This window comes from Bidens hawaiensis, unplaced genomic scaffold (genome assembly GCF_021521415.1).
Source record: "Bidens hawaiensis isolate Kalapana, Puna unplaced genomic scaffold, B.hawaiensis_p1.1 tig00062565_1, whole genome shotgun sequence".
Taxonomy (NCBI): domain Eukaryota; kingdom Viridiplantae; phylum Streptophyta; class Magnoliopsida; order Asterales; family Asteraceae; genus Bidens; species Bidens hawaiensis.
Window position 1 is genome coordinate 3672 of NW_027501235.1, and position 26303 is coordinate 29974.

Consider the following 26303-nt stretch of genomic DNA (forward strand, 5'->3'; position numbering starts at 1 on the left):
GCCTAATGTGATGGTGGTTATTTATTATACATTTATACAATTACACTTTTAACACAAAAACTAATAAAATAAATAAGGTTATGAAAACAAAATCACCTGATAGAACATATAACTCTCATGTGCAACTCCCGTGCCCTTGATGATGCTCTCGGTAAACTTACCTCCTCAACTCTCAAAAACAAAATCTGCAAACTCTCAAACACGTAGAAGCACGCTTCTCACAAATGTTAAAAATATAGGTGTTTTAAACCATTTGCAAAATCTATTAATTTTAAATTACCAATTAATATTAATTAAATTCATAACCAAATTTGTTAAACTAGTAAAAATGTAAAAAGACCTAGCTCACTTTCCTAGGAATCACGATTGCATTTAGCGTATGCAACAAGCCCTTTAAACCCCCCGGTAGTCCGGCTGGACGAGTATGGTCTCGTGAGGGTTTATAGTGAACTACACCCACAAAGTTCAAATACAAAATATACAAGCAACCACCCATAAAAATAAGTCCCTTCAAGTACCCCAAACGAACCGCCCATATAACAAATAAGCAAAATAATAATCATATCAGTACAACCCAATAAGCAAATAAAAACATAATAAAAAAATGAAAATAGGACCCAAAATATCAGTTGGTAATGCTGCTTCCATCAACACCTACTGCTCATCCTCGTCATCCTCATCATCATCGCCAGCTCCACCGGCTCCAGAACCTCCAACACCTGCATCATAAAAACCACTCGTGCCATATCCTCCATACCCAGTATTACCAGCACCCGACAAATTTCCATAGCTACCAAAACCTCCACCATAACCATACCCAGTACCACCCATATCACCAAAGCCACCAGTAGCTGGCGGTGGCTGCTATAATGAAGTCGGCATTGGAATGCTCCAATGATCGAACATAGTCCTGAAATATCCTCGTGACTCATCCCTATACTCTCGAAACTCATCCCGGTACCCATGCAACCCATCCCTTATATGTAACTACTGCTCAAACATGTAATCTAACGTCATGGGTTGTGGGTGTTGGTGCTACACCGGTGGTGGACTAGGCTACGCCTCTGACGTGGCCGGGCAGGTGGTCTCTCCAGACGCTGCCTCCTCGAACTACCTGCAGCACTCACATCCACCATCTGCGGTGGATCATTGTAAGTAACCATGCCCGCCTTCTGGGCATCATCAAGGGTAACAACATCAGTGTCCGGTCCCTCCTCAAAATACTCGACCGGATAACGTCTAAACACCCCCAAAAAGTTAGCAATCCTCGTGATAATCAGTCCTAATGACAACCGAGTCGCGGCCGAACCCGCTCTACGTCCTCCCCGAGCCAAAGAACTCAACAACAACGTGGCCCTGTTAACATTCCTACCCCCAATGGTGGCCATCAAACATATTAAATCAATATTGTTACACATATCGTGTCCTGAATGTCGGCCACGAAAGTGAAAGCTATCACCCTATTCATATCCTTGTGGAGCGGATCCCGAATGGCTGAAGAGACAGCATTGCTCGAATGCTCGCCATCTGCAATACTACTCCAAAATTCTGCCAACTTAGTAGTCGAAATCCAATGAGGGCGAGAAGCAGTAGAACTAGTGGTGAACCCCCGAATACTCTCCCTAAACTCAGGATCATCAACCTCATGCTCCCCATACAAACCTGCTACCACAGCAAAACGAGGCACCGTGAATTGGAACAATTGCTTCCCCAATGCAAAACTTACAGCATGTGGCTCATCGAAATCCCTATTATTGTGTCGAAAAGTAGAAGAAAATTCATAAACCAACTCCGCATACTGCTTCTCATCAAACCTCAAAATATCGGCCCAATGTCCCGGTAGATAACCATTAACTCTTCCATCTTGTCCAATTGAGTTCAACACACCCCAGTCAAACGTACGATGTCTTAACAACCGCAAGCCACGAATCTGCTCGAACACCTCACTTTCCGGGGTACCGGGGACAAATCATAAAATGATGTGATCCTCCTAGTCTCCCCCTGTTATATCCTCGACTGCAGCACCAAAAACCTCTATCTCATCGACCGCATATCTAATCGGTGCTCGTATATATTGCTGAGATGCAGAATCAAATGTATGTTGTTTCTGCGACCTCTTCCTCAACATCTGCAAATAAATATACCAAGTAAATCCATGTCGACACTACTACGGGCGACAACCGTATAGCATTTTAGTCGCGATTGTCCCCTATAATGAAAAACTACAACTAAAAATAACCTAAATTATATATTTAATAATAAGAAAACGTGTGTGTGTGTGTGTGTGTATATATATATATAGGGGAGGGATTTTTTGAGAACCATGTTGAGTTGTAAGAACTTAAGGACTCCATTCTATGCCACACATTTAATTAAATGGATTGGAATGTGTGGTTGAGATTAAATCTGGCAAAAAAGTCAAAGTAGGAAAGAGAATAAAGATGTTAGTGGTTACACTAACTTCTATGTCCGTTAAACATGTGTAAAAAGTCGACTCGGTACGTAAAAAATTCTGTAATTTTTTTACGTGTGTGTAACCTACATATATTACGCATGTGTAAAAAAATTCGAAAAAAAAATTGTTATACAGAGTTCTTTCGAGTTCTTAAAACTCAAATGGGTTCTCATTTGAAATCTACCATATATATATATATGAAACATAAAACAAAAGACATGAAATAACGAATTCCTCAAACTGCACATGCAAAGGCAATACATATCATTTTCAAAAATCACACCCGACACTTTGATAACTAACAAACCCAACGAACCAACTAACACTTTTAAACTCATCATTTTCACAAACCGACACATATACTTGTTAAATGTTCAAAACTTTTCACGAACACATTGCCGGAAAAATTTCGATTACCCCAAAAACAAACAATATCACCAACAGGTATCAAGTCCGGGCCTAAAACACAAACTAATTTGAAAAATTTTGTCACACTTTTCCAAAAATTCCGGCCCGACATCTCGTCGGATAATGTTCCGGTATCCCAAAAACTTTAAAAAACATGACCTTTATTAAAAAACACAACTAACTTTTCCAAATTCCGGCCAAACCTTCAATGATCCGGTAAACCCGGCTGAGTTAAACCGACATCAAATACCCACTAAATCAACAAAACCCGTCAATCCCGACCAAATACACACTCAATAACATGCATTCCATAACCCCAAACAATCAAAGACAACAAAATCATAATATAGGCAAACCGATTTCAAACGAACCAAACGACATACCTTTCAATCGGAGTGAATGTAGATGATGAAAATAACCAATAGTAATGACGGTGGTGATGGTGGCGGTCGACGATGATGGTGACGGGTGAGAAGGTGGTCAGATTTTGATATGTGGATAGGGTTAGAAAAAAGGATTGTGTGGTGAAAGTGAAAGTGAAAGTGAAAGTGAAAGTGAAAGGTCGGATTTTTTTATTTTTTTTTGTCAGATCTGAGCATCTTCGCGTCGCGCGAAGATAAGACATGTAACTTCGCGTCGCGCGAAGTTGCAGTTGACTTTGACTTTGACTTTTCCAATTTTGACTTTGACCGTTGACTCTTTTGTCTTTCGCGTCGCGCGAAGATGACATTCAGGTAACTTTGCTTCGTGCAAAGTTGCGTTTTTACAGCCAAAAATTTTACGGTTTTCGATGTTTTAAAAATATCTATCTTTTAAGTTTCCTGTGCTGTTTTCCCCTGTCACCAACTTCGGTCGCCATATACTAATCATTACGTACCTGGGGCTCCCTCTAGCGACGAATTTGCTTACCAATTCTTTTCAATGATGATCGACATGACACCTCCCCACACTCGATCCTTACTCTACACTGCACGATTTAAGGAAAACACTTAGCTAATTAGACTCAATATACAAAGAATACAACTTACAAATGCCGGGTTGCCTCCCGATTAGCACTGAATTGAATGTCTACAGCTCGACATCCCTTGGTTCCTTCAATCAACCGAATAAGTTGGTTTGTCTGCCAAGAAGCAAACTTCCGACTCATGTATCTCTTTGTTCAAATCCGCATCTTTCAAGTAAGGCTCCAAACGATGGCCATTCACCACTTGCCTTAAATGATCATCAAAATCTTCGATCTTAACCTCTCCGAACTTTCCAACCCTCATAACTTGATAAAGTCCCGTCCACTTGCTCTTCAATTTGCCCGGGAAAAGCTTTAATCTCGAATTATACAACCATACTCGTTGTCCCTCTTCGAACGTCTTTCTTCTTAGATTCGCATCGTGAACTCTTTTAATCTTGTCTTTATAAGCGGATGCACATTCATAAGCCTCATCTCTCAACTCCTCCAGCTCACATATGTTCAATTTCCTTTGTTTACCTGCACACTCATAATCTAGGTTAATATTCTTAACCGCCCATAGAGAACGATGAGCTAGCTTAACAGGTAAATAACACCCATTTCCATAAAACCAACTGGTAAGGGGCCAATAGGCGTTTTATAAGTGGTACGGTAAGCCCATAAAGCATCGTTTAGTTTATTCGACCAATCTTTCCGATCGGGCCTTACCGTTTTTTGTAAATCTCTTTAATTTGCCTATTAGAAAACTCCACTTGCCCACTCGTTTAAGGGTGATATGGAGTGGCAATACGGTGGTTTACGCCATACCGTTTAAGTAGTTTGCCAAAATTGAAGCTTTTGAAATGTGAACCCCCATCACTAATGATAATGCGGGGGACACCAAAACGTGAAAAAATATTAGATTGGACAAACTTACAAACAACGGTATGGTCATTCGTCTTGGTGGCGATTGCTTCTACCCATTTAGACACATAACCTACCGCCACCAATATATAAAGATTACCAAATGAATTTGGGAACGGGCCCATAAAATCAATCCCCCAAACATCAAAGATGTCGACCACGAGGATTTGTTGCATGGGCATCTCGTCCCACTTTGAAATACCCCCCATCTGTTGGCATCTAACACAATTCTTAACGAACGCTGTTGCATCCTTAAATATGGTAGGCCCATAAAATCCACATGCAAGCACGCGATGTCCTGTCTTTTGGCCGCTAAAATAGCCTCCACAAGCTAACGAGTGTGCATGATGCAAGACACTTCAAACCTCTTCCTCCGGTATGCAACGCCTCATCACTTGGTCCGCTCCAACATTGAACAAATCCGGATCTTCCCACACATAGTACTTTACCTACGAGAGGAAATGCTGCTTCTTCTTCCTCGGCCAAAATATCGAAATTGTATCTTTCTCGTTACGGGTTATCTGAATACCCGCCTTCTTCGGAACCGTTTGTGTTGGACTTACCCACGTGCTATCTGAGATCGGGAAGATGATGCCCACATCCAACCACTTCAAAACTTCTTTCTTCACTACATCCCGCATATTTGGATTCAACCTTCTTTGTGCATCATGAGCGGGTTTTGCCTCGGGATCGGTGATGATCTTATGCATGACAATGGATGGGTTGAACCCCCTCAAATCTGCTATCGTCCAACCAATCGCCGCCTTATGCTCTCTCAAGACAACCACCAACGCCTTCTCTTGTTCTTCTTCCAAATTTTCGGTGATGATGGCTGGTATAGTCTCTCCTTCCCCCAAGAACACGTATTTCAGGTGTCTCGGGAGCTCCTTCAACTCAACAGCCGACGCACTCTCCAACGATGGTCTCAACTTCGAATCAATAGTATCGAGCAACCTCTCTACCTGCTGAGATCAATAGTATCGACGCACTCTCAACAGCCGACGCACTCTCCAACGATGGTTTCAACTTCGAATCAATAGTATCGAGCAACCTCAATAGTATCAATAGTATCAACGAACTCTCCTTCAACTCAACAGCCGACGCACTCTCCAACGATAAGGTTTCCCAATACTCGCAGCATATAACTCCACTGCCTCTTCTTCTTCTTGTAATTACAATACATGCTCAACTGTTTCCCTGCAACAAATAGCACACTCCTCTATGGCATCTTCCTCACTTTCGTGAGGGTTCAACCCGTTAATAACTTCAGCTGCGAAGCATTCGTCACTCACCAGAGGGTTAGACACGTTGGAAAACACATTAAGCCTATTTTTATTACCAAATTCCTTGTCCACTACCCCGGTTCTACAGTTAATTAAAGCATTTACGGTGGCCAAAAAGGACCGACTGAGAATCACGTTCGGTTGCCGTTTCGGGTCAACCGCCACGTAGTCTAGAACCAGGAAGTCAACAGGGTAGTAAATATCTTCTATCATTACAATCACATCGCTCACTATTCCCCTAGGAAGCTTGAGTGTCAAATCGGCCAACACCACGGCGGTGTCGGCTTTTCTAAGTGGACCAAAGTCGTATTAGTCACACAAGCTTCCCGGGAGAATACTCACCCTAGCTCCAAGATCTAACAACACCCTTGTCATTTTAAAATTCCCCACTTAAATGGGTATAATTAGCGTTCCCGGATCTTGTAGCTTGGGTGGGAGGATACCCGTCAAAACCGAACTCACATTTGCAATTAAGTCAACTTGTTTGGGCAACTTGTGAGTTCGCTTTTGAGTGCACAAGTCTTTTAAATATTTAGCATATGCAGGGACTTGTTTAATTGCATCTATGAGGGGTAGATTAATTTTAACTTGTTTGAATATTTCCCACATTTCCTCCTGTTGTGGGCCCCTCTTTTGTAGCGCCGATGAGGTCTTGCGTTTCACCAATACCAGAGGAAACAAAATGGTTTTACTCGTTGAGCCCGTCTCATTAGCGGTTGGTGTTCCCATTTTAGTTTCAGATTCAATTTTATTCTTATTTATCTGTTTTGGTTTATTTTTCAGTTCAATTTCCACCTCGTCGTCACTCTTCCCATCTTCCCCCAAGTCCTCCACTACACCTTCAACAAAAGGTGGTGGATCTACCCCATTATCTTATACCTTTCCACTCTTAAGGGTACTTACCTGGTTGACATGGGCATTCTTACCGTTCGAAGAGCTGCTACTCTGATAGCTCGGGTTCTTCAAGGTATCACTTGGTAACTTGGATGGATTTCTCTTTAAACTAGCCACTTCTTCAGCAAGCTGGCTCACTTGTTTATCCCTTGCATCATTGGCTTTCTCTTGGAGCTCTAATCTCTCATTCACGCTTTTATTCTAAGCCTCCTGATCTGTCTTCATCTGCTTCAGAAAGTCCATCACATCCTTAATTGACTCTTCCTTATTACCCGAAGAACTTCCTTGACCTTGAGCCGCTCCTTGACTTTGATGACCCTGCTGATAACCCTTGTTGTAACCCCCCGACTCCTTTTGATTGTACCCGCTTTGACCGCTACCCCTCTCATTCCCATACTGACGCTGATTTGACTGGTAACCTTTTTTTGGGAATTACCTTGAAAGTTCGGGTTTTGTTGCGTGTTCGGGTTTCCATAGCTGAAGTTGGGGTGGTTTCGGAGGCCCAGGTGATAAGTGTTTGAATTCATATTATTGTACCTTTTTTAATCCTGACCAAAACTCACCTCCTGTTCTTCTTCGTCTTCCATCACAACTCCATAAGATGCCACTACATGGCCTATTCCACCACAACCTTCAATTGGTCCAATTTTCACTCCAATCTAGCCATACGATCATTCGACTCACCACTATCCACGGATTTCACAACCGCTCTTTTAACCATGCGGTTCGACTGAGCTTGTCTCTTCGAATTCATTGCATGCCGCTCTAAGTGTTGCCAATCTTCATTTTCATCATTCGTAAAAAACGACTCATTTATGGTCGACTAAAGATCATGCACATTGTCACTCGATAACCCGTCATGAAACACCTTAATCAACTCCCACAATGCTATCCCATGATGAGGACAAGTCCTCAGTAACCTCTTGAATCTCGTGAAAGCTTCATGGAATGTTTCGCCCGATCCTTGCTGAAAATTTCTGATGGAGGTTTGGGCCTCGGACGTTCTTTGTGGTGTGTAATACTCGTCCAGAAAATGCTGAGCCAAATCTTGCCACATGTAAATGCTCGCTGATGGTAAAGACAAGAACCACTACTTTGCTAGATCTTTGAGGCTGAACTAGAAAACAACTAGCTTGACTTCATCGGCAGTGAACCCTTGACTTGAGATGGTGGCACAAATAGCATTAAATTCGCTAAAGTGTAGGTAAGGCTCCTCTGATGCTTTCCCATGAAAAGTAGCCATCCTGGTCAGGACACTTGTTCTTACCTAAAACGTTCATCCTTCTTTAACCGGGATGACAATGGGAAGTGGGTTCGTGGCCACTTGTGGAATGAAGTGGCTTTGAACTCCCCGAACGGGCGGTGGAACGAATGCCCTCAGGGCCCCATCATCAAGCTCATACTCAAGAAATTGTGGCTTAGGAATCTCTTGTCTTCTTTGGCCTCGACGGTTTCTTGGTTGTTGAATGGGCTCGGGTGTTCGGTTTCGGGGGGTTTGTAAGGCCCCGATCCCGGTAACCCTACTTTGGTTTTGGATTTACTCATAAACACAGTTCTAAAATCAGAGTTAATCTAAACTTTCGCGGAATAATTTAAAACTTCAAACATCACATTACAAACATTCATTTTTGTCTTAACATACAAATTGTCTTTTCATAACATAACATAAAATAGTCATGACACTTCTTCATAGATGCCATTCTCTTTAGCTCGTGCCATGTGTCCCTCCTCAAGCCAGCTACCTCAACCCATCTGCCTGCGTGCATACTAAAAGTCAGCTACGCTGAGTGAGTTCTAGTTAACCAATTTAACATACAATACATTCCTATCCTTACTCATACGCGTCCGAAGATACCTATTCATACCTTACCTTGCTATTACTTCTTTCACACATACTTTATATACATGCATACGTACTTACATACTTTCTTTCATAAAACCCTATGGTATACCATAAGCTATTCTATCTTAAACATCTCAGATATTATAAGGGTCTAGTCCCTAACATCTCAGATATTATAAGGGTCTGGTCCCTATCATCTCAGATATTATGAGGGTCTGGTCCCTATCATAAGCGCATACTTTACTTGTCTTATGTATATAATATTTACATACACATTCATTCATATAACCATCATATAGTAATAACAATCAATGCACGATCATTCATGTATCATATACCTATCACTTAAGATAAGCATTTTAACTGCCATATAGGAGTATGCACACAGCCCCTAAAACATAACCAGGAAATGGGGCTAGAACTCACCTAGAGTCGGTTTCTCTCGCCGTTAATGGTAATGCCCTTCCTTAGTGAAACTCTCAATTAACGGGGGTTCGGGGGAAGCGCCCCTGGTAGCGGGGTCTAGGGGCAGCAGCCCCTAGCAGGGTCCAAGGGGCAGAGCCCCTGGCTGGGGTTGAGCTGCCAGGTCGACTCGGAAAAATTTTATTTTCGTTAATAGGTCCTTTAACAAAAACGCATCAGAAAATGAATCAGGTCACATTTTAATAATAACTTAAACAATTTCGTATGGGAGGAATTTCGCATAGAATTTCGCTTCGCATAACCTGTTTCGCTTCTCAAGGCTGAGCGAAGCGAAATGCCTGTTTCGCTTCTCATGGCTGAGCGAAGTGAAATGCCTGTTTCGCTTCTCATGACTGAGAGAAGCGAAATGCCTTCCTTTCTTCGTTTTTACCATTTTAAAGCCATTTTACTTCGTGGCTCTTCCTCAGGACCTGATTTTTTTTTACTCTTTCTCAACTTTCGACACATTCTGACCCCATGCACCTGATCCTGAACCCATCTCTCAAATTCCAAACGCCACCTTTTTATCTTAAAGTGCACCCGAGAGGTTATAACTTACCAAGTTTATATTTTTCTTACATTTCACAACCCGATCTATCATTATATCTGTTTGCATGCCGATTCTAACCATTTAAACCGAAACCTACCTTTTGCTTCGGGTTCGAGTTCATATCCGGACAATACGTAGATCTGGACGTGATTCTTGTTATTTGATGATGTCTACACACGAGATTCTTCCTCTTTTTACACGGATTTGGATCCGGAATGTAGAGAGAAAGTGTGTGTGTTCTTGAGTGTGTGTGTGGTGAAAGGTAACAAAATGGTGAAAGGGTGGAGAGGTTAGGCTTATATAGGGGGCCATGGGCCCCACAACCCACTCACAATTCCAAATGCAAATATTATCCAAACACTTAACAGGCGACACACAGTTAATAACAAAACTTTCCGTCATTTATTATTTAACAAAAAGTTGGATGTTACAGGGTTGTTGTTGTCTTCTATAATATCGAACCCCTTGAGCATCCTCCATCTCTTCTTCATCCTCAAACTCGTTGAATTCATCGAACAACCTCCGCAGATTAGCTACTCTTTCGAACTCAAAATAGACCCGATTATTTGGCGGTTCAGACCTTGTGGAACGATCATCTCTCATGTGGTATCTTCTTTGAGCTCTTGGGTTTTGGTTTTGGTTAATGTGTTGGTGGAGTGGTGGTATGTCATTAAGTGGAGGATTTTGTGGAATGTGGTGTGGAATGTTTTGTGGAATGGGTTGTTCTTGATTAGGTGGTGGGTTAAGATTATCGGGTTGTAACATCAATGGGATTGGGTATGGGTTATTCTCCAGATGGTTCATGTCTTCTTCTTTTGACCTTGAGGTTTCACCTTTTCTTTGATTTGCTCGGTTTCTTCTCGCGGCTTTCTAGATCTCTGGGTCAAACTCCAACACCCCTTTATCTCGGGAAAATCTCGTATGCATCAACCTAAAAGATTAACTGCACACACCAAACAAGCATACCCCACGTAAAATCAACGAAGAAAAGAAAATAAACTAATATTTAACTAAATTATGCTAATTTAAACTAAACTAAACTAAACTAGACTAGACTAAACTAGCACTAAGCGCGTTGAGTCCCCGGCAACTGTGCCATTTTGGCGTAGGCTGTCGCAGTCTACTCAAAAACAATTAATTAAAGACTTAAATACCTATAAACTAGTACGGGTAAGTAAGATCGTCTCCACAGGAACTCAAGGAAAGTGCTAATTTACTAAATTAATTATTAACCTAAGGCGGACAAACGATGTCAAACAATTTTAGAAAAAGATTAATTAAAACTAAACGATTACTTTAAAAACGATTTGTAAACAATATTAATGAAACGTATTCATTCTAGGTTCGGGTAATGTGATATTCAACTTAATTGCAGATTCAACTGACTTGATTGCGCAGTAATTGCTAGACCTAATAGTTGGATTGTGATGACAAATGATACCCAAACCGGATTGTTGACACAATTGAACTTAGCTTACCCAATTACCAATTTATGTTATGAAAACCAATTAAATTGAAAAGACCGATGATTACTAGTTCAATGACAAAAGAGCCTAACCCTAAGTGTTGATGAACACAACCAAACAAGTGATACAACAAATAATAATCAATGACATAAATTGTTTAAACAATCAAAGCAATAAACAAGCAAGATCAAATCATAAACTTAATCAAACTCTTAATCTTTAAGCATATTGAATCTGGTCATAAGTTAAATTACACAAACCCTAGCTTAGAATGAACACGGGAACTTAGCCAAGCATCGACATATCGATTAAAACACTTATCTTGATGAACATACGATCAATGATGGAACCGGAAGCTTCGGGATGGCTGAAAGTCGTCCTTGGGAACCTCTACTGCCTCTGGAAGTTGTGATAATCCGAATGGGAGGTTAATGGGTTTATATAAGGCAAAACCTAGATTTTTTCAGTTTTAGGTTGGTTCGCGTCGCGCGAAGTTTCCATGGGCTTCATCTTCACGTCGCGCGAAGGACAAAATAGTCGGGCTCAGAATGTTACAACTTCGCGTCGCGCGAAGTTGCATGTCTAGCATCTTCGCGTCGCGCAAAGATGCAAAATCACAAAACTATTATTTTCTTCTCTTTAATGCCTCGTGATACGTGCACTCCAATCTCTCTCTTCTAAATCTTCATTCCAAGCTCGTAAATATTCCCGATAAGCTCTATAACTTCCAAGTCCCTGAAAACACATAACAACGCTTGAAGTACCAATGTTCATTCATTTATTTACCTAAACTTAACTAATTAATATATAAAACTAACTAACTTTTACCCAACCATCAAATACTCTTGTTCTTCGTATTCTTAATGATATAACCCACAAGCTCAGGTATATATACTAATTTATATTAGAAAACCCAACTAGACTAGAATACAAATAATATAATCATATTCAAATACTAATTGGTAAAAACATATCTGAATAATAATTAATAAATAAATTTCTTGTTGTCCAGGTCATTGGCTCGACTTAGTCATCAAGTAATTTATTCCATGTACACCAAGTCACGTGCTCAACTTGATAAATAAGACACCAATCCATCATAGGCTCGATAGGCCGGCCCAACCGCCTCATTGACTCGAGGATGGGAATTAATTCCAACAAAAAGCACTGGACACCATCGTGGTTGTAGATGAAAAGCGAGGATTCGGTACCAGACTTTCAAAAACCAAAAGTAAGGAGAAAGGTGGTTAACACCATGTACCAAGCACCCGGATCTTGTTACAAAACCCGGTGGTTAGGTCAGGTCTTGAAAACCTCTTCATTTAAGGCGCCACAGAGAAAATCATTGTTCACGTCCAGCTAACCTAGTAGCTCTTTTTTGAGAGAGATAACAATAGATAGAATAATATGAAGAGTGACTGGTTTGAAAGTATCAAAGTAGTTGTTATTGTATTGTTGAAGGATCCCATTGGCCACTAAACAAGCTTCATAATTTTGCAATTTTGCTATCTAGATTTTGTTTTCTCCGACAAACTGTTTTCATCTAATGGGATTTTGAGAGAATCCGGGTACAAGTTCCCTACTACCATTTTGCATAAGAGCAAAAAATTCATGGTCCATAGCTTGACGCCATGGTGGGCCCTTAAGAGCCTGGTGATAAGTATTGGGTTTGATAGCGGATAAAATCGGATGAAGGATCGAGTTATTAATGAAGTTTAAGTTGTAGGGTACTTGGGTTTGGGTTTTCTATTTCATGTGGGGTGGGGGTCAAGTTAGATGTAAGGTCAAAAATTTAGACTGATGCATATCAATTATCAAATGTATTTACAACGTGATCAAGGCTAAAACAAAATATGATCAGGCGATTATGACGGGTTGATGTATAAGGGGGTGAATGGTAATTAGGCCTTTCTTGTATTAGCAACTATAAATATATATCGTTTTACGAATTTGTGTGTGAACCATTTTGTGGGTTTTTCATGTAAACATCTTATGGACTAGCAATTTGAATACAAGGAAGAGACTGAAAGTGAAATATATTGCTTAGATTTACCAAGCACACACAAATCGTTGGATTCCACACTCCAGTTCGATCGCCTTTCCTGAACGAATAACACTCCCTTTTGTCGGATCGAAACCAAACTACCCATGTTTTATGTGAAACTTGGCTTTCAATCCTTCGATTAAAAAAAACTCGCAAAACACGACCAACAAACTAAATTCGAAGACAAGATATTTAAGCATAGACCAAACCTTTACATATTCTAACACCAATACTAATAAAACAAATAACCGAACACCATAGCTAATTTAAATTAAACATTATTAGGTAACACTACTTTTATTAGAACAATTGATGTCACACCAGAATTAAAATTTTCTTTTTTTATGGAGGTCGTGTGGATTCCACACTACTTAGATTAAATAACTCTTTGTGTTCGACTTTATTGTGGAGTGCACACGCCTTTGGTTTTATATGTTTATATATGCATGTCGACATTAAATAACTGTAAAGAAATACATAGCCAAAAGAATGATTATGAACAAGGCCAAATTAATCTTATACAGGCAATCATATGCTTGCACAAATCCTGTATGATAAGACTTCAATACTTCTAGAGATAAGAGTTTTACATGAGCTCTGTAATAGACAAAAATAAACATATTACTACTTTTCTTTTTTAAGTGCAAGTTCCACCATCAAAGGCACAATGTGCCTTTAGTATTCTCTTATTGTTTTGTATCAACCAAAATTATGTGATTAGTGGTTGCCCCTTAAACTTTAGCATATCGTTCCTCTCTATAAATATCCTCTAGGAAGAACACTAATCTCCACAAGCAAGTTAACGTTGCTCTCTTAAATCCCTTCGTTCTTTGTGCGTAACACTAATTCTCCTCTTTAACCTTCATGGCAACTAATCAAAATGCTTTTTGTGTTTCAATTCCTGAAAACGAATCTGATACGAAACAATGCCAACTGTCTCCAGATGAGGACTTTGATTACTCGCAAAGGGGACAATGGCTCCGTGCAGCTGTGTTGGGAGCCAATGACGGCTTAGTTTCTGTTGCATCTTTAATGATGGGTGTTGGAGCTGTGAAAGAAGATGCAAAAGCCATGATTATTTCAGGCTTTGCAGGTCTAGTTGCAGGTGCATGCAGTATGGCAATAGGAGAGTTTGTTTCGGTGTACTCTCAACTAGACATAGAAGTTGCCCAAATGAAAAGAGAAAATAGAATGATAGAAAATCTAGAAGAAAAGGAGACAGAACAGCTGCCCAATCCTACGCAAGCCGCTCTAGCATCGGCTCTAGCCTTTTCCCTAGGAGCAATTGTTCCTTTACTCGCGGCTTCGTTCATAGGTGATCATAAGGTGAGGATGGGAGTGGTGGTAGCAGCGGTGAGCTTGGCTCTAGTGATTTTCGGATGGATTGGGTCTGTTCTCGGAGGTACCCCTGTGGTGAAGTCGTGTGTTAGGGTTCTGTTTGGAGGGTTGATGGCTATGGCCATAACTTTTGGATTAACCAAGCTCATTGGAACTAGTGGACTTTAACTTGTCTTTCTATTTGCTGGATTATGTACTAAAGTGTGTGGGTGTGTGTGTGTGTGTGTTTTGGCAGAAGTGTAAAATAAAGAAGTGTAAAATAAGCAATTGTGTAATAAAAGTGGCCGTCTATTACACGTAAAGAATGTTAATGCTGAACAAAGGGATCCAATTACAATAAAAAAGGTAGGTAAGCGGGCAATAAATTGGGCTGCAACCCTTTGATCATTGTTCCGAATATGGTTGTAAGCATTTGGATTTAACATGTAAATCAAACTCGTTTGATTCGAATAGTATTCTATTCATGAGTTAATCACGTTAATCTTTCGGTTTGAACTTTTTAACTTGTTTTCTTTCAATTTATTGTCATGAAATCAAGTATGTTTTCTTTTGTTTTTTTTAATTATTATGAGTTGTTGTCTTGAGCCATTCAGAAGAGGATGATTGCTTACGATATTTATTTAGTTTTCGGTTTGCTAACAATGTGATGTGTTTATTATTGAGAGTCTAATTCTCTATCGATCTAATATGTGTATATATGTTAATTATCATATTGGTTGCATGTTTGGATCCAGTATTTCTTGATTGCATGACTGTGTCCGTGTCAGTTAGGTTATACGTAGATCGATTACTTAGTGTTTCTGGTTATTTTGTAGTAGATCCACCATATGATTGGACTAGTTATCGATTAGATAGTCGTTGATGTTTGCACCATCCTTGAGTCTGAACATGAGAGAGCATGTCTAGTTATCTTTATTTGTTGTGTGTTCAGTTACGTGACCATTCATCAGTCCCTAGTTTAGATTTCCTGCAGCTAGAGTTTTAGAACGGTTTAGATTTAGTTATCCCGACTATCCCTTTAGTTGCTAGGACTAGCTTTAGCATGGTAGTTGTGACATAATTAAGACTGGCTATGTAATGTGTCATTTGGATACCTTAGTAGACCTTACCTCGGTCTGCCGTACCCTTAGGTGTGTCTAGGAGAATTAGTGAGGCTGACCATGTGATCTAGTTCCCATTAGCATTTCCTACAGTTGTTATCTATTGCTACCCGGTGTCACGTATTTTGTTAGATTCCTAGGCTAGTTAGTCATTTTCAAGGTTCCGAGTCTAAATACTCGTTTTATCGTATATGATAGTTTTCATAGTCTATTTGCTATTTTCTAGTTTTAGTTGTTAGTTAATTATTTAAAATAAATTAAAACAATAAAATCATTAATCAGCTAAGACTCAGTAGAGATTTATTATCAAAAGGTGCCGCACACGTCTTTGGTTCGATATCCGAAAATAATTTATTGTGCTACTACACGCTCTGGTGTATTTGCCAGAGTGTGAAGTGTGGTTTAGGATTCCCGATGGTTTTTAATACATGGGTTTATTTAACTTTTTGTTTTTAATCGTTTTGCTATTTTTATATTTTGTAATAACTTGTTTTATTTTTTAACGTAGCTTTGCTTTAATTTAATACGTATATCGTAGTTTGTTACGTTAATTATATTTATTTAACGTTAGGGATTTTTCAATTGAGATGTGTAGGTTTCTTAGATTTTTAACGAACCAACATAAACAAACATGAATATGCTAGATTTTATCCCCCGTATTACAGGGGTTGTTTTACATTATTCGCTTTTAATATTTATATATGTATATTTGGATTTTAATTTTATTTATTGTAATAAAGTTAATAATTAATATACTTGAGGTTTGATGATAAAATGGTTTCACAAATAAATGATATGTTATAATACGATTTAAAAGCAATCTGAGTTTGGTGATACCTATTACCCGTTTGTTTTCTTTATTATAAAATTGTTTCTTAATTATAAATAATATCTTTTTTTAAATAAAATAAGATATTGATTTTTAGTATATCCCTATTTTATAGGATTTTCATATCAAATATTTTATGAGATTAATTTATAATATAATGAGATGTTATAACCCGTTTAAGAGCTATCAGGGTTTGGTGAGACCTTTACCTGTGAATTCGTGTCAAATGTGTAAGAAACCTTTATTTACAAATAAAGCAATCTGATGGCTTGAGAGAATGGTTGTTTTACATTTTTCGTTTTTTAATATTTATTTTTTGGATTTTAATTTTATTTATTGTAAGAAAGTTAATAAGATACTTAGGGTTTGATGATTAAAGGGTTTCATAAATAAATGATATATTATAACTCGTTTAAAAGCTATCTGGATTTGGTGACCCGTGACTCGCTTATGTTTTTTTCTATAAAATTGTTTATTAATTATAAATAATATATATATTTTTTTAAATTGGACATTAAATTTTAGTATATCCCTATTTTATAGGATTTTCATATCAAATATTTTATGAGATTAATTTTGAATATAATGATATGTTATAACCCGTTTAAGAGCTATCTAGGTTTGGTGAGACCTTTACTCGTGAATTCGGGTCAAATGCGTGAGAAACCTTCATTTACAAATAAAGCAATCTGATAGCTTGAGAGAATGGTTGTTTTACATTTTTCGTTTTTTAATATTTATTTTTTGGATTTTAACTTTATTTATTGTAAGAAAGTTAATAATATGCTTAGGGTCTGATGATGAAAGGGTTTCATAAATAAATGGTATTTTATAACTCGTTTAAAAGCTATCTGGATTTGGTGACCCGTGGCCTGCTTATGTTTTTTACCATAAAATTGATTATTAATTATAAATAATATATTTTTCTTTTTAAATTGAATATTAAAGTTTAGTATATCCCTATTTTATAGGATTTTCATATCAAATAATTGGTAAGATTAATTTTTAATTTAATGAGATGTTATAACCTGTTTAAGAGTTATCTGGTTTTGGTAAGACCCATACCCATGAATTTGGGTTAACTCAATGAGAGGCATCTATTTTAAAATCAAGCAATCTGGTGGCTTGCATAAAAAGGGGAGCAACCACATCACGACACGTAAGATTTTAGAGGTTTCGTTTATATTTATAATATATAAAATAGGATTATACTAAAAATTAATATCCTATTTTATTTTAAATAAAGATATTATTTATAATTAAGAAACAATTTTATAATAAAGAAAATAAACGGGTAATGGGTATCACCAAACCCAGATAGCTTATCATTTATTTGTGAAAATCATTTCATCATCAAACCTCATGTATATTAATTATTAACTTTTTTACAATAAATAAAATTAAAATCCAAATATACATATATAAATATAAAACGAATAATGTAAAACAACTCCCGTAATACGGGGGATAAAATCTAGTATATTATATTATTAGGGTTAGGTTCAAATAAAAAGTTTGGTTTTATTAAGAAGGATAGGAAGAGGGCATTTTGGTCACTTAAATCTAAAGAAAACCCACTTAAAAATCCAGCTTTCACCATCTTCCACATCTCAAAAAAACACAACCATCACCATTTCATCATCCAGAGCTGCCACCGCCCACCACCACCAACATCCTTGGCCGCTTTCCTCCGTCACCGGAAACTATGGTGATAGTGGATAAGGTGGCCATACGGCAGCCTCCGGCACCGTACACCTGCAACTCCAGCACCGTCCTACCACCTGCAACACCCAACCGCCACCACCTGCAACCTTCGTCACCGATCACAAACCATCAGATCTGAATCCGCCACAGACTATTGTGGAGCTGGATAGGCTAGGCGCTGTCACAATGTGTTTAACCATCAATGTCATATCTGGCGCCTTACTTTGACCACAACTCTGTCATCATCTTCACACCTGCATTTCTCTCCGACATCGTTACAATCCGAATATGCTCAATTGTGTTTTTCATACATCAGTTGTGTTTTTCAATGTTGTAGGTTTTCCGGCTGTTAATGGGTTGGTGAGATTTGAATAGTTACAAGAGGTGTATCATGTATGTGATTAAGGTTTACAAACAAACTTGATTAGGAAAAATGGAGCAGATAGTAGATAGTGATGGATTGAACTGGAATTTTAGGAGATTGAATATGGGTATTTGGGCTGTGAAATCAGCACACTCCAAATAAACCTTGAGGCCCAACTAGCTAAGGTTTAAGAGGGAAAAAAACACACACAATTTTAGTGATGAAAAAAAAACTATGTAAAACACAATGATAAAAAAAATTAAAAAAACACAATGACGATTAGTGTTTTATTGTTCCTAATCATATTGTTGAAAATGCTTTATATTTGGTTCAATTAGGCCAAAGAGGTAAAGAGGTATTTTGGTTCATTGGGCCATTCAACGAAAAACACAATGATAAACGAAATGGGAAAAATACAACAAACAAAATACGAAAAAACACAACGAAATGAAGTAACACAATTGTGTTTTTTTACCTAAAAAACACAATGGTAAAGGTACAATTATGTATAACAAAATTTTGGTAAAACACAATGAAGAAAAAGAAAAACACAATAGCCATAACCTATAACAAAATGTATAAAAAACCCACTAACTTTTTTTTAATTTTTATATAGCAATATGGTACTCATATTAAACATAAGAAAATACACGTTATTATGGTGAGCTTTTTTTTTTAAAAAAAAGATGTCATATAAAAAAGTTATGGGCGTTCTTAAATGATGGTGAAATTAGCATGTGAACAGAGAAAACTAACAATTATGTGTTATTTCTTTTATGCCCTTCCACTTGTTTTATAGTTAATTTTTCTCCAAACTAATCTCAACCATTCAAATCTAAAATTAATGGTATAGACTACTTCTTATTATTCTTACAAATACTCTACTTCTTATTTTAACTTGACCCATCCTTCATGCGGATTCTACCACATTTCTTATATTAATTAAATAACTCTTTGTGTTCAACTTTAATGTGGAGTGCACACGCCTTTGGATTTTATATATATGTTTATGCATGCACGTCGCCATCAAACTAAAAATAAATACTTACCCAAAAGAATGATTATGAACTAGCTAGGCTAAATTAATCTTATGCAAACAATGAGGGTCTGTTTGGTATGAGATAATGAAATGGACGACGGAATGAAATAAACGTGGTAATAGAATGAACAAAGGAATTAAATGAGTTATTATCATTTCAATGAGATGTTTGGTTACTACATGGGAATGAAATAAATGATTACTTTGTGTTGTTTGTTAGGTAGAAAAAAAAATAATATTAAAATGGTAGTAAGTGGCGGTGGTCGTGTGGTGGGAGGTAGATGGCGATCGTGGCATTGGTGGGCAGTGATGGTGGTTGGAGGTGGGCGGTAATGGTGGTGGTGTTGGGGCGTGGGTGGTGGAGGTGGCAAGCGGTGGGCAGTAGTGACGGTGGGGGGCGGGTGGTGGTGGTAATGAGAGGCATGGGAAATGGTTGATGGTGGCGGCGGGCGGGTGGCGGTGGTGGGCGGCCGACATTGATGGCGATAGTTGGTGACGGTAACGGCGGTGGTGGACGACAATGGTGGTGGTTGGTGGCGGTTGTTGATGGTGGGCGGCTAGCATTGATGGCGATGGTTAGCGGCGGTAATGGCGGTGGTGGACGGCAATGGTGGTGGTGGTGGGTGTTGATGGTGGAGGGAGGGTGGTGGAGGTGACGTAGGGTGAAAGAGGGAAAGGAATGAAAAAATATATGGGGTATAGATGGAATGAAATTGGGGTGATTTAGAAGGAATGGAATGAGCTAGGTAACGAGTCATTTCATTCCTTTGATCAACCAAACATACTTTTCTCCATTCCCTCACAATAAGTCATTCAATTCCACCCTCCATTCATGTATACCAAACGCCACCTCATATGCTTGCACAAACCCGTATTTTTTATAACTGTGTACATTTTTAACGGCGTTTGAAACCATCCCCAATACCTGAGTGAGCCTTTCTGAAACAGAATGCCAACCGTCCATATTGATTTTAACACTCCAGGCTTAGAAAGACTTCACCACTTCTAGAGATAAAGAGTGTTACATGAGCTTTATAATAAACATATTACTATTCTTTTTCATTGCAAGTTCCACCATCAAAGGCATGTCCCTTGAGTATTATCTTATTGTCTTGTATCCACCCAAATTATGTGATTTGTGTTGCCCCCTAAACTTTCGCTTGTTGTTCATCTTTATAAATATCCTCTAGGGAGAACACCAATTCCCACAAGGAAATAGTGGTGGTACTAGCGGTGAGCTTGGCTCTAGTGATTTTCGTATGGATTGGGTCAGTTCTCGGAGGTACCCCTGTGGTGAAGTCGTGCGTTAGGGCTCCGTTTGGAGGGTTGATGGCTATGGCCATAACTTTTGGACTAACCAAGCTGATCGGAACTAGTGAACTTTAACTTGTCTTTCTGTTTTACTGAATTATGTAATAAAATGTACGCCTTTCCTATTTTTTATGTCAGCAATGTACAATAAGCAATATGTAACAACATATATTCCTAATGATGATTACTTATGTATCTAGCAAGTACCATGATAGTAGAACTACAGTCATAAATCTTCATTCTTCGCATACACAATTATCAAGACCCTAAAACGCACCTGTTAATATCTAGTGATGAAACTTCATCATGTTTCTTAACGGAAACCCCTAACTGCATTCCAACAGAAACAAGTGTCTCCAGAGATCTCGCGCTGTTAGCCAACAGGTCCTCATCTAGTGCTATTGAGTCCTGCAAAATTATTGGCAATATTAATAATGATAATGTGTCATAAGAACATATATATTAACACATGCGTAGAAACTAACCTTTTCAAACACACAAATGACCGTGCTTCCACCAAAAGAGAAATAGCCAAACTGTAATATTAATGTGAGAAAACAAAGAATAAATAAATGAAATGAAAACATATGTGAAAAGTAAATAACGGCATTAACTACTGAACAATTAATAATGATGTCTTTTTAACCTCGTCTCCTTTTCGCACATAGTCTCCCGGCTTTTTAGTAAACGTGATGCTGCCGACCATTGTTGCTCCAACTGCCACAAATGCCACCTGGACTTGAGTTTTAAATAAGATTAAATTGGTTAACAACTGTATTAATAGTTAGTTACACCCCGAAAATCGGTTAGCAACTACTTTTTAACGAACCTTGCCAAAATCTGCAGTCGATATAATCGATACAGCTCGTTTATTCTCCGTGAAAACATTGCAATACTTGCTACTCACAGCAATAGGATTAACCTTAATCAAAACAGAAAAAAATAAAATAAAATAAGAGCATCAGAAAGGAAAAACAAAATGCGGTCACGTAATATCATTTGACAGTGTACATACCGTATACAAGGATCCAGGAATATCAACAATTTGCTCAACGGTTCCAGATACTGGAAAATGGAAGCGATGGTAGTCCTGCCATAGTTTGTACAGCTTTTAACGTTTTGAAAATGATGGTCACAAGTACCCAATCAGAATGTCAAAGAATAGTCAACTGTTTACCTGTGGTGCCAAACGAAATATCACTAGCGTTCCATCAATGAAAGCATTAGAGCATGGACCCAAAAGACCTTGGATTGAAAACTTGTTACCCTACAAGTTACAACGAAACACAGAGTTCACAAAATCATTCAACGGTATATTATTATTATTATTATTAATAATAATATTATTACTATTATTATTGTGATATTATTGTTCAAACAATACCTTGATCCAGAATCTAAGACTTTCTTCAGCTGTTCTAAACGCCATTAAACGGGAATCAGCAGCACAGACCGCCACATCATCATGCCCCTCACAGGCAATAGGCCGTGCTCCGTGTTTCAACTCTCTTATGAAAAATTCATTAAAAGTCTGCATAAATCTCACTTATAAAATGTTCAATTAAAATATTAATGTTGATAGTAAATTAGGTAAGTGACTTGCCTTGAAATGGTCCAGAGGGTACTTCACTTCAGCCACATTAATTTGATCCTATAACATAAATAGTTCAGTTAAATCATAAACATAAAAAAGCAATCAAACAAATTTCATAAAAAAAGTATATATATCTTATTGCCTTGAAAAATTCAAGAAATGTCGGTATGTCTTTAGCAGATTCAACTGAATTCATTTTCTTTCCTTGCTTTTCTGATAAGCTCTGCAATATTTCTTTTGCTCCTGTACCACATTAAATATATAACATAAAACATATACTAAAAATATTAAATTAAGTAAATAAATTACCTTTGTCCATAATGCTAAGTCCTAATTTGGATTGATAAATCGCTCGCATTGACAAAATAATCTTTCCATCAATTATCTCCTCTACAAGCCTCTTTTTAACGCGGTCAAAAACCACAATATGTGATGCACTTGAACCTGAGTTCAAGCCTACATCATAGGATGAAACGTGGGCCCATTCGGATAGTTTAAACATCCACCTTCAAAACCAATGTCAATATCATTATCATGACTGTTTCTAAGAAATTGATTATTTGAGAGTGAAAATGATCTCACCCGTAGGAAGCCTGTTTATCAGTTAAAAAGCCTCCGGTCATGATTTGGTTTCCGGTGCCTTCATCAAAACATAGTGACATGTGAATCAATGAATTTAACTTATCTGAAATTTTAAGAAGCTCCCCACAAACAGGGCAACAGTTAATAAGTGGCTCCCTGCATTAAGTTAAATATTAAAAAAATTTATTAAAATGAGCATCAAATGTGCAAAAAGTGAAATATTAGCATGATGTTATGCAGTGGGGTGTGCATGAGCCTAAATAACCGAACTAGAACCTGAATAACTAACGTAACGAAGCAAAATAACCGACGGTTTGGTTTTTGTGTTTTTTAAAAACGATTTTTCAGCTCGGATTAGGTTTGCTATAACTAAAAATTAAAAAAAAATAAAAAACTGAAACCGGCCAAAAATAACTGAACTGTCACCAAAAATTTTAGGCCCAGATGCGTAACAATCAATAGTTTATTAACAACAGAAAAATTAGGCACAAAGTTTCAAGCCCAAATTCAATATTTTCTGCCGTCTTATTTCTACCCAAAATTATAGGCCCAAATTGATTATTTTGTGTCATTTGTTCCTGCCCAAATTTTCAATCCCAAATGGTAAAACCAAAACTGAACCGATGGTAAAACCCGAAAACTAAATGGTTTTCAAAAACCGAATTTTCAGTTTTCGGTTCGGTTTGAGCCCAAAACCGACCCAGATGCGGAAATACTTTTCTTGTTGTAGAGCAAGAAGCGTAGCCAACTCATCCATGCTAACAGCATCATCTCCGTTTACATCAGCTGCTTTAAAAAGCTCTTCTTTCTAGTAAAAATATATCAAGTAACTTGCAAACTAAGTCAAACTATATAACAGAATTGTGTAAAAAAAAAGTCATCATGAAGATTATTTAGTTCAAACCTTTGTTGCTGCCAGCTTATTGCCAAATGCATCTATTAGTTCACAGAACTCGGATAACGACAATTTCCCATCACCATTATAATCCTGAAAACTTGGAAAAATCTCAGTATGAAAAACAATATACTTAACTTGAAATAGTTCAACTATAGGATAAAAAATGATGTCAAACATACAACTATAGACAAGATACGTCTTGCAAAACTCTTCTCGGTTTCAACTGGATTCTGCAAATAAAAAACATTAAATATTTAATTTAGAAATGAAATGAATATATGTATTCGTTTAGAGCTCACCTCGACAGTACATGAAATAGATATTTTGCCAACCGCTTCATTGGATGATGATGGATCAAATAACTCAAATACCTCGGTCTTAGATTCTGAAACCTGCTAAACATAAATACATTAGAATATACAAAAGAACTATGTACAATAAACTGCAACCTATGAAAAAAACTTACTCGACTGAGGAAATCGAAAAGATCAATCTCACAATACCCATTGAGTTTGTTCTTTGATAGTCTGTTTGTCTGTGTCACAAGAATGCAAGAAAGTTATAAAAGTTAATATAATTCAAGTAGATAAAACATTAGGAGTGATTCGAAAAACCGGTATAAGCTTTGTTACAAACCTCAAAAACCGATACTTTGGCGATGTGAGCCCCATTCTTCTCCAAAACAAACTTTTTCTCCTGCGCGACAACAAAACAAAAAAAATATATACAGCTGACTTGTCATGAGATACAAAGATGTAGGACCAATAAATTTTCTCTAAGTACAACTGACTTAAAAAATCTAGACATTAAGAATAAAGATTCACTCACTGAGTTCCAAACGGGCTTGTCGGTCCTGCACATTATGCAAAAAAATAGAATCTTTAAAAGCATAATAGTTACGAGAGAAAACAAAATACCTCCAACAAATTAAGTTCATGACAAGAAAAAGATGTTGGATTCGGTTTATTTGAAGACATGTCTTGGGTTTAATGAAGATTGAAGACAAGGGAGGTCTTTAGGCCAGCTAAGAGTAAGTGCTTAAAGCAATAAAAAATTCCTAATTCTAGCCCGTAAATCGTTTATTTATTACAGTTTGATTGCGTTTTTGCTATAACCGAGATCCTAACAAAAGACACATTAAGTAAGTTCTATCCTTCATAATATAAACCCCCAAAACAACAAAAGTCTTGAGATCTTAACTGATCAGAAACCCGAGTCCGAAACGTCTGCTCCCCAATCGAAACACAAGCAAGCCACTTATCCTTAGCCTTCATCTCCGCCTGTAAAAAAAAAATAAAAATAATAATAATAATAATAATAATAATAATAATAATAATAATATCATCTCAAATAACAATATACTATTAGCATTGAAGTAAACAAGCAAAACCCTTACACTAATGAGAGTAACCAACGCGATACCAACAAAAGCATCGTGACTGTTAACTGTTGTTATATTGTGGGAAGGCGTTGGGCGATGGTGGAGATGGAGTTTGTGCTTGATTCGGTGGTGGTGTGGGTTTGGATTTGGTCCGCCGGCGTCCGGGGAGTCATCGGACGAGGTGGGTTTGGAAGTTGCATGTCCCATTGTTGTCTGGTTGTTTGTTACTGGTGTATAAAAAATTGACAACTTTTTGGATACTGAAAAGGGAAGGGAAAGAGGAATCAGACAAGATAATATCGGAAAGTCCAAAATGTGATCTGGGTCATGGAAAGAGTTGACATTTGGCGTTCACACGGATTGCTGTCGTCATATCAGGACAAAACATGTACGCCGTGTTACCGAGTTTACTTAAGTAGGGAATGGAAATGAAAGATTTTCCTCCCCCTCTCTATTTTTCTCTTTCCCTTCTTTCCTTACTATGTGTTTTCGAGTCTCGTTATACAAAAGAATGAAAAGAAAATGGAGAGAAAGAAGTGAAGTGTTGTGTTTCCGAGTTTCATTAAAGGAAAAAAATAAAAAGAAACAAGGAAATATGTTTTCTCAAGTTTTATTAAAGGAAATGAAAGAAAAAACAAGGCAAATGAAGAGTAAATTGGATGAGTTTATTTTCTTTCTAAATTGGAAAGAATTGAATGGAAAGAAAAGAAAAAGAGGAAACATTTCTCTTCTTAACTCAACTCAGGAACACAGCGTTAATTTCTTTCAATTTGAAAACAAAGAAATCCCAATGCTCTATATGTTCGCTTTCTTTCTTTCTACATCATTCCTTTAATGAAATTAGGAAGTACAACTTAATCTTATTTCCTTTCCTTCATAAAATAACTCAGA

General features: G+C 37.7%; 2 protein-coding genes across 2 annotated transcripts; one reads left to right on the plus strand and one right to left on the minus strand.

Moving 5' to 3' along the window:
- Window positions 1-13636: 13636 nt before the first annotated feature.
- On the plus strand, window positions 13637-14779 carry LOC143603735 (vacuolar iron transporter homolog 4-like). The gene has a single exon (XM_077080450.1). The coding sequence runs from the start codon at window positions 14137-14139 to the stop codon at window positions 14776-14778; it is 642 nt and encodes a 213-aa protein (XP_076936565.1). The 5' UTR covers window positions 13637-14136; the 3' UTR covers window position 14779.
- Window positions 14780-21062: 6283 nt separating this feature from the next.
- LOC143603736 (phosphatidylserine decarboxylase proenzyme 2-like) lies at window positions 21063-25624 on the minus strand. Its single transcript, XM_077080452.1, has 20 exons — window positions 25428-25624; window positions 25232-25311; window positions 24860-24884; window positions 24668-24727; window positions 24498-24566; window positions 24331-24423; window positions 24211-24261; window positions 24038-24121; window positions 23850-23941; window positions 23134-23289; window positions 22861-23057; window positions 22694-22794; window positions 22561-22608; window positions 22342-22488; window positions 22135-22224; window positions 21973-22047; window positions 21787-21879; window positions 21604-21690; window positions 21443-21493; window positions 21063-21365 (listed from the first exon to the last, which is right to left on the minus strand). The coding sequence occupies exons 1-20, from the start codon at window positions 25617-25619 to the stop codon at window positions 21216-21218; spliced, it is 1941 nt and encodes a 646-aa protein (XP_076936567.1). The 5' UTR covers window positions 25620-25624; the 3' UTR covers window positions 21063-21215.
- Window positions 25625-26303: the final 679 nt, after the last annotated feature.

Coding starts and splice junctions, on each gene's coding strand:
- LOC143603735 (XM_077080450.1), top strand. CDS start 14,137: ATGGCAACTAATCAAAATGCTTTTTGTGTTTCAATTCCTGAAAACGAA.
- LOC143603736 (XM_077080452.1), bottom strand. CDS start 25,619: ATGGGACATGCAACTTCCAAACCCACCTCGTCCGATGACTCCCCGGAC. Junction 25,312..25,427: donor CGTTGGTTACTCTCATTAGT/GTAAGGGTTTTG, acceptor TTTTTTTTACAG/GCGGAGATGAAGGCTAAGGA. Junction 22,225..22,341: donor GTCTTAGATTCTGGATCAAG/GTATTGTTTGAA, acceptor TGTAACTTGTAG/GGTAACAAGTTTTCAATCCA.